This window comes from Phoenix dactylifera, chromosome 7 (genome assembly GCF_009389715.1).
Source record: "Phoenix dactylifera cultivar Barhee BC4 chromosome 7, palm_55x_up_171113_PBpolish2nd_filt_p, whole genome shotgun sequence".
Taxonomy (NCBI): Eukaryota; Viridiplantae; Streptophyta; class Magnoliopsida; order Arecales; family Arecaceae; genus Phoenix; species Phoenix dactylifera.
The window spans coordinates 7,548,317-7,560,861 of record NC_052398.1 but is presented as its reverse complement, the minus strand read 5'-3'; the positions used below and the strand labels follow the sequence as shown (position 1 = coordinate 7,560,861).

The 12,545-nt window shown below is 37.5% G+C and overlaps 1 protein-coding gene across 1 annotated transcript; it reads right to left on the bottom strand.

The window, feature by feature from the left end:
- Positions 1-6,662: 6,662 nt before the first annotated feature.
- Positions 6,663-12,045, bottom strand: LOC103706463 (probable protein phosphatase 2C 27). The gene is made up of 4 exons (XM_008790562.4): positions 11,614-12,045; positions 8,701-8,901; positions 8,006-8,217; positions 6,663-7,535 (listed from the first exon to the last, which is right to left on the bottom strand). The coding sequence occupies exons 1-4, from the start codon at positions 11,713-11,715 to the stop codon at positions 6,968-6,970; spliced, it is 1,083 nt and encodes a 360-aa protein (XP_008788784.1). The 5' UTR covers positions 11,716-12,045; the 3' UTR covers positions 6,663-6,967.
- Positions 12,046-12,545: the final 500 nt, after the last annotated feature.

Here is a 12,545-nt window from a genome sequence, read left to right as displayed (position 1 = left end):
TTGGCATGTAGAGTGCTATATTCTATGATTGAGCTAAAATAACATTGATCCCCAGATAGGGTAGTCCTATTACACCATATCCCGACTGCAACCCTGGCAATCGGATATCAGCAATATCATCTGTTAGCATAATTTTACGGATCATATAACAACTTGTATCAGTCATAATATTTTTCTTTATTAGCGTGATTCTGTATCAACCTATATTATTTTTCTTTGTTAGCATGATGTTGTTAGAGTAATTTTAGGAAGCACATAACAATCCATATTACCCATAATATTTTTATTTATTAGTGTGACCATATATTAGCCTATATTATCTTTTTATATGAAGTTTGTACACCAATATATCTCATCCATGAGATGTGTCAAATCTAATGAAACATAGAAATAACATCATCTCTCTCTCTCTCTCTCTCTCTCTCTCTCTCTCTCTCTCTCTCGTTTTTTTTTTTTGTAACTATTTTAACATTATCAATCAGTCGTGAGCACTGTCTGGCTTGGAAGGAGGACCTACAATATGCTCATGAGCCCACAACTAAGAGAGATCACCATCTCTTTTGCTCAGTTCACGAACCATCCTGCAATGTGAACTTGTGTTGATTCATATCTCAATTTTTTTTACCCTGGTTGAAAACGATTATGCACCTAATCCATCGCAAAAGACCTCGATCGCTTTTAATTTTGCCTCAGGTGCTCCGTCCCTTTTTCCTTAAATGTTGGAGCTCGTTTGTCTCGGCCCTATTCAAATCGCTAGGTGATCAAATGCTCGACATGATATTAGTATCATAGCAGCAATAGAATATTTGGTGCTTGCACAAAATAGGGGACTCGTCCTTGAAACCTGCAGCATTTTCTGTGCGCTGTCCAACCTCTTATCTTTCTTTCAGTACTACTCCGGGCTATTTGTTTTAGTTGTACTTCAGAATATATTATAGAATTCTTTTCGGGAGAATAATTCGTCCCTCCTACGACTCTGTGGAAGAGATGCCAATAGATGAGCGGCTTCACGAATAAGGTCCTCTCAGCTGCCATCAACTTAATTCTCTTGGATGGCGTCCTTTTCACGGTCAACTTTTGCCTCTTTGCTTCTCTCTCTCTCTCTCTCTCTCTCTCTCTCTCTGGATGACCATGAGGTTTTGAGTGGAAAGGAGGGTCTGGTTAATGGTAGAACCTTGCAGTCTTTTTTTTCCCAACTAAATCACCAGCCTATAATGTGGTTGCCGTATTGCTTGGTGCTTTTCCTACACTACATACCAAGGATGGCATATAATGAATGGACAACCAAGAGTTAGAATGCTTTAGGAAAGTGATATACAATAATATACATTAAGAACTCATTGCATGAGAGTAATATAAGCATTGAGAGACTTTCATATGTGCAGTTTGGCATCATCGATTTATCAAGAAATGAGAAATGAAATGAGAAAAAGAGAGAGGAAGGTTTTGGATACATATAAAAAAAAAAAAAAATCATAGAAGTGCTCTTGTTGTACCATATAGTTAAACTACATCAAAGATGCTCATAAAATTACTAATTCTCACACTCGCTCTTGCACGGAGGTCATTCAGGACATGCTAACTCTCGAAGATGAGAGAAAGAAAAGATGAGAGATAGTCATAAAGAAGAAGTTTGATGTGAGGGCAGGAAGTTGATGATCAACTAATGGTGCTTAGACTTGTGATCCCCAGGTCCATAATAATCTTCATGAAACCTCGGTAATCTGGGGCGAACTCCCCTCATAGTCCTTGAAGGCCTTCTCCCCATAATGGTACCCAGACAACGTCCTTTTTCTCCACATAGAGCACCCTCATCAGCACTTTCAATCAAACTCCCTTTTTCCTATTATCAATCACGAAAACATCTTTTCAATATTTGTTTCTCTTTTTTTTTGAAAATAAGAAGTTAGCAATTTTACTAACTACTGAATCAATATACTGCTCTACGCAGAGTAGAATAAAAGAAATATAGCTTTAGTGCTCACATATGTTCGCATGTTGAAGGCATCATATGGTTGTGCTTCTACATGGATCCCTGGAGAAGAAGAAAGAAACTAAGCAACCAATTTCAATAAGCAAGGCAACGCAAATGAATGGGGAATGGCTTTTAGGGTTACCTTGAGCTGTGATGGACAGTAGTAGTAGTGGTAGCAAAAGGGTGCACGCCACTAAGGAGGAGAGCCTCATTCCGAGAACCCTGAGCTTCAAATAAGTATAAGCGAAAACGAAGGCAAAGAAGGATAGCAAGAGCTGAGGCTAGAGGCCTATAATTTTGAAGGTTTAATGGAGAGTGGGTTCTTTTCTCCTCTCCTATTTAAGAAGTTTGAAAGCATATGTACTGATGCTAGAGAATATGAAGCTAAATCTTTTGACCGCATTAGTTTTTGCTAAAAAAAATAAACCTAGATTTTTCTCAAAAAGTGCAAATGTCAAATATATATTATATATACTTGTAAACTATCATTCTTTTAAGCAAGGGTGTTCCCACAAATTTCGGCCATTCGCAAGCACCCTAGCAGTAGGATCCAAGTTGATTTTGGCCAGATCCGTAACCTCAAACTATGCTCCAAATTCTTTCCTATAGATCTTCAGAACCTGCCCAGATGACAAACTAACGGAGATATAGCCCTACAATTGGCACGTAAAATTATTATTATTATTTGATAGGCCGGATAGATCATACATTTCTAGTACAAGTACATTCAATAAAATTAGTAAACAAGAAATAGTTGAGGAAGAAAAAAATCGTGTCGTAGCTGTTCTACAGAATATCTTCAGGAGGCGACCCAATCAACTAGGAGATATATATCATCTTTGAAGGGTTTTTTGGTAAACTAGAAATTGAAACTTTAAAAACTAGGCTTCATTAGGTCACTAATCTATAGGTTTAGCGGCGGGTCCGGGTAGTACGGTGGCCAGTACAAAACTTGCCGACGCGAGCACTGCCGTACTCCGGCGTTGGCTGGCCGTCGTCGCTTATCGCGAGCTGCTCGTCGGGTGGGAAACACACCAGGACACGCTGTCACACCGCGCCCGGTGGTGGGCTATAAACGGTGATGGAAGGTGCCACGTTGCCATCAATCCATCACGCGGCGTGTCTCCACTTTGCCCGGCAATGGAGACGTTAGGCGGCGACCATGACGGGCCATTCGATAATGGCGGCTTGTCGTACCAGAGAATGCTCTAAAAATGTAATTATACTCGAGCTTTTTAACTAATCATGCTTGCTCTGCGTGTTTTTGTGGTAATCCGCGGCTCCATTTTCTTTACTGGCCTGCACATCACCTTGGTTTGTGAGACCTTTGACATTTCTTATTTGTTCAGGGGTTTTATCTCATCTCTGGAGCAGAAGAAGCTTTTGTTTTCGTTTTTCTTTTTTAAGTTCCTTTGTTGATTACCTCTCCTTCTTCTTTCTTCTTTTGTACAACAGTAACCCACAAGCACCGAACGTAGGTATAACCAACAAAATCAGAAAAGAACAAATAATACAAAAACTGAGGCACAGACGCATATATGGTCACCCAAGATGAATCTTCCTGAGTGGTGGGCTGCAAATGAGGCCACCCAGTTGGCTACGCTGTTCACCTCTCTGTAGGTGTGTGTGGCCCACGAGAGGTCATTTTCGTCTAAAAGGCTGTGCATATCATAGCAGCAAATTTGAACTCGCGTCGAGACCCCGGCTTCGGATCCACTCTATCACCATGACCGAATCTCCGTCAAGTACAATAAGGTTTGCACCCAGCACTCTTACCTTTTGAAAATTTTCCCGTCAACAACTTGACATTTATTTAAATTAGTTTACATTTTGGATTACACGTTGTTGGCTCTTGATCAGAAAGATATTTTCTTGCGACATAAAGCGGCAATTATGACTATTCTTCTCCATATTTGCTATTTTGCTTGGTTTCCTTGGCAATTATGACAACTTGTTTGTTGTCATCCTCATGTTGGCACTCTACTGGTGGAATATATGCTTCAAATGGTGCTGAGCTTGCAATCATTTGAAGACAAACTAGGATGCACACTAAATGTGATGAATGTGAGTCAGGAAACAGAGTAAAATCTTTGTCCGCTCTATCATCTTAGCAGAACTATTCCAGTTTTGTGCCGTCTAGTGAATTATTTCAAGGATTTTTGGGTTTCCGTCCTTGTATATCATAAATTACTTAAAGTGTTTCATCTATCTTTATCCTTACTTGTACCTCCTTGTCAGGCTTAGCTAGGCAAAGCGGTGCACCTTCTAGGTATAAGTAAGGGCGAGGGAGCCGCTTTCTTCTAGGGTCGACTCACCAGTTAGCTTCTTTGCTCTAACAAAGGTCCAGTTATCATCTTTCTGTCCTTTCTTAGACTCAAAACCATCGACCGTAAAGTGAGTTCTCTTAGCAAGCCAGTGATTTTACCCTGCGTGAGGGCTTACACATCATCTTCAAACACATTCTGTTATAATGAATCTTGTTAGGAGACATAAGTTAAACCATGATGGTATATACTCAAACATTTAAAACTGCTTCCAAGTACCTATATTGATAACAAATGCCCATTCTCTGGCAATGTCTCAATGAGGGGCCATGTCTTTGCACCACAGGCCATGGTGACAAGATGAACAGAACCATCATTGCATGTCGAAACTGCTTTCACTATGTGAAGAAACGCAGAGGAAGGTGGTAGGTGGTAGATTTGTCATGCTATGATTTCTCATCACATCTTTGAGGATTTGGAAGTATTAACTTATTTCTTCTTGCCTTAGGTATGATTTCTCATCACATATTTGGGGCCGTGGATTGGGTGACTTCTTTTGTTGCTGACCACTCAAAAAACCACCTATGGATGGATGAGGCAGAATTGCTTAGTGCTCTCCGTGATGTATTATTTTTTGACTTTCTTAGTTATATCCGTACAAGTTATGTATGATACTTCTGTTTTAGCCAAAGAAGAAGAAGAAGAGGCACTCAAATATTGCACCACATTATCATCCTGAAGTTGACCACGTTATCATTGCCTGTGCATGTGAGCTTATCTCATAGACTTTGCCGATGATTGCAAAATGATCCGGTCATCCTTACGAACAGTTCGAGGTTTGCATTATACTTTGGGCTCAGATTGTTTCTTCTAATAGCCATCAACTTAATTGTGTATGATTTTAATGCAGGCCATTGGCAAAGACTGTTCGATTCCAAGTGCTGAAGGTTATCCCAGCTGGATCAGAAAACAGAAGTGGAAAGAAGGCCTTTGCAGCAGTGTGAACCTTGCCTGGATGCCTTAAAAGTTTTCTCTGGAAGGCTAATGAAGTTCCAAGCAGCAATATTAGATTCCTTGGTTTTTTCTTGTTTTTTTTTTTTTTCCGAACACAGTTCTTGTCCACTCTTAAAGAACCATTATAAGATTTGATGAGAATGTTGGTGAGCTGCTAAAAGATAGTTGGTGGTCCTTGTGCTCTTCATTGTTGAATTGGTAAAATGGCTTTCTTTTGTTTGTAACTGGTGAATGGGGATGGTTGTCAGGGTTCAGCAGGCACGAAATGTTAAAAAGTTTGTTCATGTTTGACCACATTAACAGCTTATTTAAATGTGGAAACTTGAAACCATGGGAATGCACTGATGCACACATTACATTTCATGACCTGCAATCCATTACTCATTTGATTGATGCAAATATTCTGTAGTATATCTGTCTGTGGTCTGATTTGGACCATGTGGAACATCAAGCAGCTCCTCCAGATTGTCTTACATGGTTGTCTGCCATAATAAACAAGCTGAAGAATATGGAATTTTTTGAATTTTTTTCTTCTCCAGGTTGATTGATTCTTTGCATCACCTTTGCCTGTGAAAGGCCATAATAAACAAGTTCAAGAATATGACACTTCTCACTCCAAGGAAATGTCACTCCTATCTGGTGAAATAAGTTCATCCCTCTATAATACCCGGATAACTTTCTCTTATTTCCTCAAAATTTGTTAAAAAAAATTGCTATCTTATTGTTTCATCAAACCACACTAGTGCAAGAATATATTAGCCTTGCCGATTTTGCCTTGGTCTATTCCCAGCAAGTTCGAGTCATGCCTTTGTTCCGATCTAAAATGACAGCACTGTTGAAAATATTTTGACTAAAATTGCTGCATCTTTATTCTATAAAAATATTATAAAGAAATAATCTACTAAAATAAAATCAAAAGATTGAAAAAATCTTGCCTGAATCAAGGCGTGATCTCGTTCCCAAGGTACAATAATTCGGCTCAGTCCGATCCTCCTCTAACAAGCACGATCGTTGGAAATGCTTGACCCAACAGACTCTTTTAGATGCCCAAATAAAAAAAATAAATAGAAAAAGAAAGAAGTATTATATTCTCTATCTCTTTTAAAAAGCAGAAAAATAGTAATGTAGATATATTGGACCATAGCCTATTTATAAACTCTGTCCAATGACCGATACGGTGATGCATTTTCGAGATACGCAATGTTTCGAAATCATCGCATCCCTATAGAAACCAACGTTTTTTTCCAAAGAGTTGCAACTCTTTTGAAATAAGCATCTAGAAAAAAAATAAGTATTTCAAAGTATTTAAACCATCTAAAATTTAGGAGATAAGATTGGTTTATTTATTTTTTAAATTTAAAATTTTCATAAATTTAAAACTCCAACAAAAACAACATAAGAGTGGATGATTGGGCTAACATCTCATATCTTGGTGCACTGTGATAGATGATTCATGCCTGAACCAGTACTCTCCATGTCTTACATCCAAATCATACAAACTTTACCAAGCTCATCAAGTTCTGCTGACCACTTCTGCTATCAAGGCAATTTAAGGTCTAAATCTTGCTAGAAGTACAAGATATATGCTCATATGCTCAAGATAATTATAACGTATCTGCTCTTATTTCTACATGACAGCTTTTCAGTACAGTTACTAATCTCCGCAATTTAAATAAGCTCAAGATCACGAATTAATGTAAGTAGTTACTGATATTCATTTCTTTTCTTCTAACAGGCACTTGAGGCTTTGAAGGGCCTCAGCAGATATGGTCCTTTGTATTCTACTTCGACACACCATGATTTGAGCAGGAGGTTCCATATGGAAGCATACCATTACAATGGTCAGATTGTCCATAGCACTGCGCCTTATGGCCTCCTCAACCAATTCCTTGCAGCACTTCTTCACATCATTGTGCTCTTGGAGCCTCCTGCGTGCAAAGTCTACCGCGTTTTGGTTCGAGAAAACATCCCATATGCCATCGCTACCGATTATCAAGAACTCATCCTCTTTTGTTAATGTGATCATCTTTAGCTCTGGTTCAGCACTTAAAGGCCCACCTGCTTGGCTAGACTCCTTCATCCCTTCAATGTGCCAATCACCAAGAGCTCGGGTCACACCGAGCTGACCATTCAAGTAGCCATCATCAACGAATCCACCAAGGGATTCAATGCGCTTTCTTTCTTTTATACAGCAGGGCCTATGATCCTTGGACATTTCTATTGCCACCCCAAGTCGTGAAAGCACTGCCCGACAGTCCCCAGCATTCGCAACTAATAGAGATCTGCCATTAACAAAGTTTGCAATCATTGCCAACAGAAACTAGAATATATATGCTAAGAACATAACATTAATGTAAAGATACTTATCTGTCAAAGAAAAATAAATAAAAAATATACATAATAAAATGGAGAAAAAAAGAAGCATACCGGAGGAATAAATTCACGTCGATATTGAAACAAATGAAAAATACGATCTGAATTATTTGGGACTTTTTTTTTAATAGATAACAATTTAACCATAAAGAAAAATATGACTGTCTTTAACATATTATTAAAAGAATTAACATCACATTAATTCACAATGTCCTAAAACAACATAATGACCTTTGTGGTAGAACTCGTAAAGGAAGAATGGTATACCCATTTTATTGAACAATACAGCCAGTATAGATGTTTGTTACGATCATTTGATTAGATAGAAATTAGAAATATTCATGCAGCAAGGAGAGCAGTAAGTTGCAAGGAAACACACCTTCCAAATATCATTGCTGTAAGCGCTGTTGTGCCGGAAGACAGGGTTGATTTAAGAGAGCATGTCTTTGCAAATTGTGTATCAGTTTGCATAAATGACCTTGAAACTACCTTTTCAAGTTTAAGAGGGAAATCAGAATCCTCCACAATGACCCTTGGCAAATTGTCACGAACAAAATGAGCCGCACCTGTTCCTCCATGTCCATCAAACACCTGACAACAAATAATGGAACAAAGTCACTTCAGATGGTTAAGTTCTAGCATGAACTAGATCATTGAAAAGCCATCACAGAGAAGAAAAAAAGATGAGATAAATACCAACAGTTGCAAAGTTATATTTTCTGAAAAATGAAAAATCTGGTTTCGATTCTTTCTCAAAAAAAAAAGGAGAGAGAGAATACAATTTCAACTACTATATAATCAGGAAAAAAGGTGATGGTAGAAATCTTTCCTGGAAGCACTTCAATTACTAATTATTCCCAATGTTAACAGTTTGCAAGTAAATTGACCTAAGCTGTGGGACTAAGTATAAGGGTACAGTGTTGCATTTTTATGTCCTTAAGGGATTGCACAGTCTTGAACTACCGCTGGAATAAACTTATCAGCGTCATGATCGATCATGACAAGCACATAACACAAAGATCAGACATGATGTACAAGCGAACACAAAGCAACAATGAGCTCACTATTACTTACTCCGTAGAAGGAAACAACATCTCTATCCAGAGAATGGTGACCAAACTTCTTAGCTAGATCAGCAATGCATACATGAGTATCTTCCATATACTTGCGGCTGCCAATGTCAGACCATTCCCCTGATCGAACGACGGGTACGAAGTTGATTATCTGACTACTGTTTCTGTCCATGGCCACTGTATTCTCACAAACTTTTTCCATCTGTCACAGATAGCAGAGTGGTAATTTGAATAAGGAGAATGAGCAGAATGCACAAGAAATTATTTCACTCATTGCACTAAGAAATTATTTCACTCATTCAAGGGTTCAAAGCACAAACTTGAGTATCTTTTGTGTTTTAAGTGCATGTTCTTATTGCATGACATTCTCTATTCATACAGCATTCTTGCCATTTCTATAAACAAGTATCAAGCACATATTGTGATTGCAGCATAAATAATAAACAGAGGAAAAGCTTGAAGAGACCTAGTGAAGTAAATGTTATTTGTTCAAGTTAATATTGCAATCATGTTAAACCTTAGTGGCGTCAAAGTTAGTTAGATCTAGGCGCAAATTGGTCAAGACAAGCGAATACTGCAAGCACTATTCAGCTGTACATGACCTTCATGACAATCAATAATGATAAAACTTGAAACCAGGCCTTCTTAAGAACAGTAGGGTTCTTAACTTTCATGACTTTATTTCTCAGATCTTGCAAACCTTTCTTTTTTCCAGACTTACTTTTAAGTTCATGCACGAAGCATTATTCGTAAACTTAGCAACTAGATATTCCCATAGAATCTAAAGCATGCATTGGAAGCATATTTGCTAGAATTATGCTAGACAGTGATATCAAGGATAAGTTTAAATGAATTGGCGGGGAAAGATCATTGATCAATGATGCAATTGATATCCTCACTCTTACCAACTTCAGTGTATTCAGAGGAATCAAAGGCTTTCAAAATTCATAAGTCAGCACAACGTATGTTCAAATATGAGTACACGCACAAATCAGTGAGACTGAATTTGGTCATCAGCCTCTTGCTCCAACCTCCAACTGTTTATATTTAATACTTTGTGATGTTTGATGTCAAGCAACAATATGCCGATGATTATTTGTACAGCACAATTCTTGATCATCAACCAGAAGAGGGATAAAGAGGGTCAATACAACATACTAAACCAATGATGTGTGTGGTCCATTTATTATTGTTGGATGAGTAGTGCTGATAGTAGTGACAAATCATATTTAAAACATTAGTTTCACTCTTTTTTTTTGTTTAAGAGGATAATTTAAGCCTACATTATCAAATTTGGGGTGCTTTAGTGAAATACTTGTTTCAGGTTCGAAGAGCCGGAGGTATTTTAAACATATTATTATTCACTTCTGTTATATTTAATAAGGTGTTTCAATGCGCGAGGCTCCCACCACTGCGGGGTCAGGAGGGGTCAAATGTATGCAGTATGCAGCCTTATACTTGTATGCGAAGAAGCTGTTTGCATGTTGCAAATCCATAACACTCAGGTTATGGTGAAACAACCTTATTGTTGCAACAAGGCCAGCCATATAGACTTCTCTTATATTTAATAACAGTTGAAATTAAGAGAATGTATGGTATAAATCATGGAACATTTTTGGGTTTAGTCAAATATGGTTTCAATGAGCATGCACCAAAACTAGGGATGTCAACAGAGCTTGGGCAATCTAAGCCATGAACAAGCTTGGCTTGTATTACAATCAAAACAAGCTCAAGATCAATGTAGTTAATTTCCAGTTCAACTGGAGATATTCATAAAATGGTCTGTCTAAATATCAGCAGGGGCCAAAAATCCCTAGGGCTTTCTGGACTAATCTCTGTTTAGATTTCAATTTGACAACCTAATTTTTTCTTACCAAGTAAACATTAATTTGTACAATTTCACGCTAAATCTAGCTGAATGAGAAGAAGATAGGCCACAAGCTCAACTTGTTTACCGATTGAGCAAACCCTTGTTGCGCCAAATTTCACACCAAACACAAACCCACATGCAAATGGTTCACCTGTTGGACAGTCTTAAACACTTATGCATGCATGTGTAGATAGATATAGAAAATGACAGATAAGTCATGGAAATCAATAAGTGAAAAGTTACCCATTTGCACATCAAATGATTCTGAATTTGCAGACATTCTCATAGAGTATGTCAATCCAACAAATAAAATTTTATATCAGAGAAAGAACCCTGTTTCAATAAGTGACTGCAGTTCTATTTATTTCTAATATGAAACTGAGAGGAACCATAGTACTGATAACTATCAGTAACAGTGCAAAGTTGTGAAGAGGCATATGAAACTTATCAATGTCTCCACTTCTTCATATTTTTATCAACTATTAGTAATCATGCTGAACCACAAACTTCATCAGCCTAGTGCGGATATAGATGAATAAAACTTATTTAGGAACAGAAAAGCTTTTTTTTTTAAGAAAAAAAAAAGAAAAACAAGAGCAGCACTCCCTATATGTAGCCAGGCTAACGAAAATACAATCTATAGTCTAAAATATGGAAAACCACTAAAATTCTCAAAAGAATAAAGAGAAGCTGTACGAATCCAAGAAAATGGGGGGAAAATTGATTTTTTTTTTAAATCACAAAAAATGAGAAACCAAACAAAACAGAGGAAGCTGAGACAAGCCAATTGCAAGTTTGCAACTGCTATTAGCACAGAACCCCCAAAAAAAATCGTAAAAATGAAACTTGAATTCGGAAAAAGAACAGAGAGATTTGGAGAAGGAAGCATGCATGCACCAACTGAATGACATAGAAGCGCACCCAGAAAATAATAGTTCCACGGAGAACACTAACCCGTCCAGAATCCATCTTCTCCCAAAAAGAAGAGTCTCGAAAAAAAAAAACCCCGAAAACTTGGAACATATGGAAGAACTGAGAACTTACGTGCGAACTGCCAAAAATCCGATTTTTCTCGAGTTTGGCACCGCAAAATCCCAACTTTTCGATCCCTTCCTCTTCCTTGTCGATCTTATCCTCCACACACATGGCGGTCCTTCACGCAGTCCAAAGAATCGGAGCAATTTAAGAAGTCCGGACCCGAGACGAAAGGAGTGGAGAATATAGTCGGGAGGAAAGGGAGGAACGAGGAGAATCCGAGAGAGAATATAGTCGGGAGGAATGGGAGGGACGAGGAGAATCTGAGTACATATCTGGAATTATTATTGGTAAGGGAATTGAAGGATGGAAAGCGTGGGACCTGGGAGCATATTTAGTAGTGGCCTTAACTCTTAATTGGAAGACTGGAGAGAAGAGGAAGGGAGGGAAGGAGGGAGGGAGAGTGTGGCAGCGAAAGGAACGAGCAGGGATTTTGTGGGTGCGGGCAACGTGGACTCATGTCCTTCCACCAAGCCGTTTATATTCTGTTTAGATATTTTTGTTAGGCTGATATGAGATAAAATTTAAATGATAAATTGCACAATTTTTTCTAAATTCTATATTTATTACACATACATTTAATAATTTATAAAATCTATCTTTATATCCAATTAAATTAATAATATTAATAAAACTATTTATCTCGTATAAAAAATTAAAATTATTTTTAGATTGAGAAAAAGATACATATATTTCGCTATGTTTTTAGATAGCTTATTTAAAGTTATTTTGATCATTTTTTTAAAAAAAATGGCATAATATTTGAGTCTCATTTAAATTTAATAATTTGACTAACATCCTGTTAAATTATGAATTAAGATGTTGGACAAAAAAAAACGCAAGGAGAGTAAATATAGATTTTTAAATTATTAGGTTGTGTAATTTGCTACTAAAATTAGGAGAATGTTTTTTTATAATTTACTCGAATTAGAGATGTGCGT

Coding starts and splice junctions, on each gene's coding strand:
- LOC103706463 (XM_008790562.4), bottom strand. CDS start 11,715: ATGTGTGTGGAGGATAAGATCGACAAGGAAGAGGAAGGGATCGAAAAG. Junction 8,218..8,700: donor ATGTTGTTTCCTTCTACGGA/GTAAGTAATAGT, acceptor ATTTGTTGTCAG/GTGTTTGATGGACATGGAGG. Junction 7,536..8,005: donor ACAGCAATGATATTTGGAAG/GTGTGTTTCCTT, acceptor TGTTAATGGCAG/ATCTCTATTAGTTGCGAATG.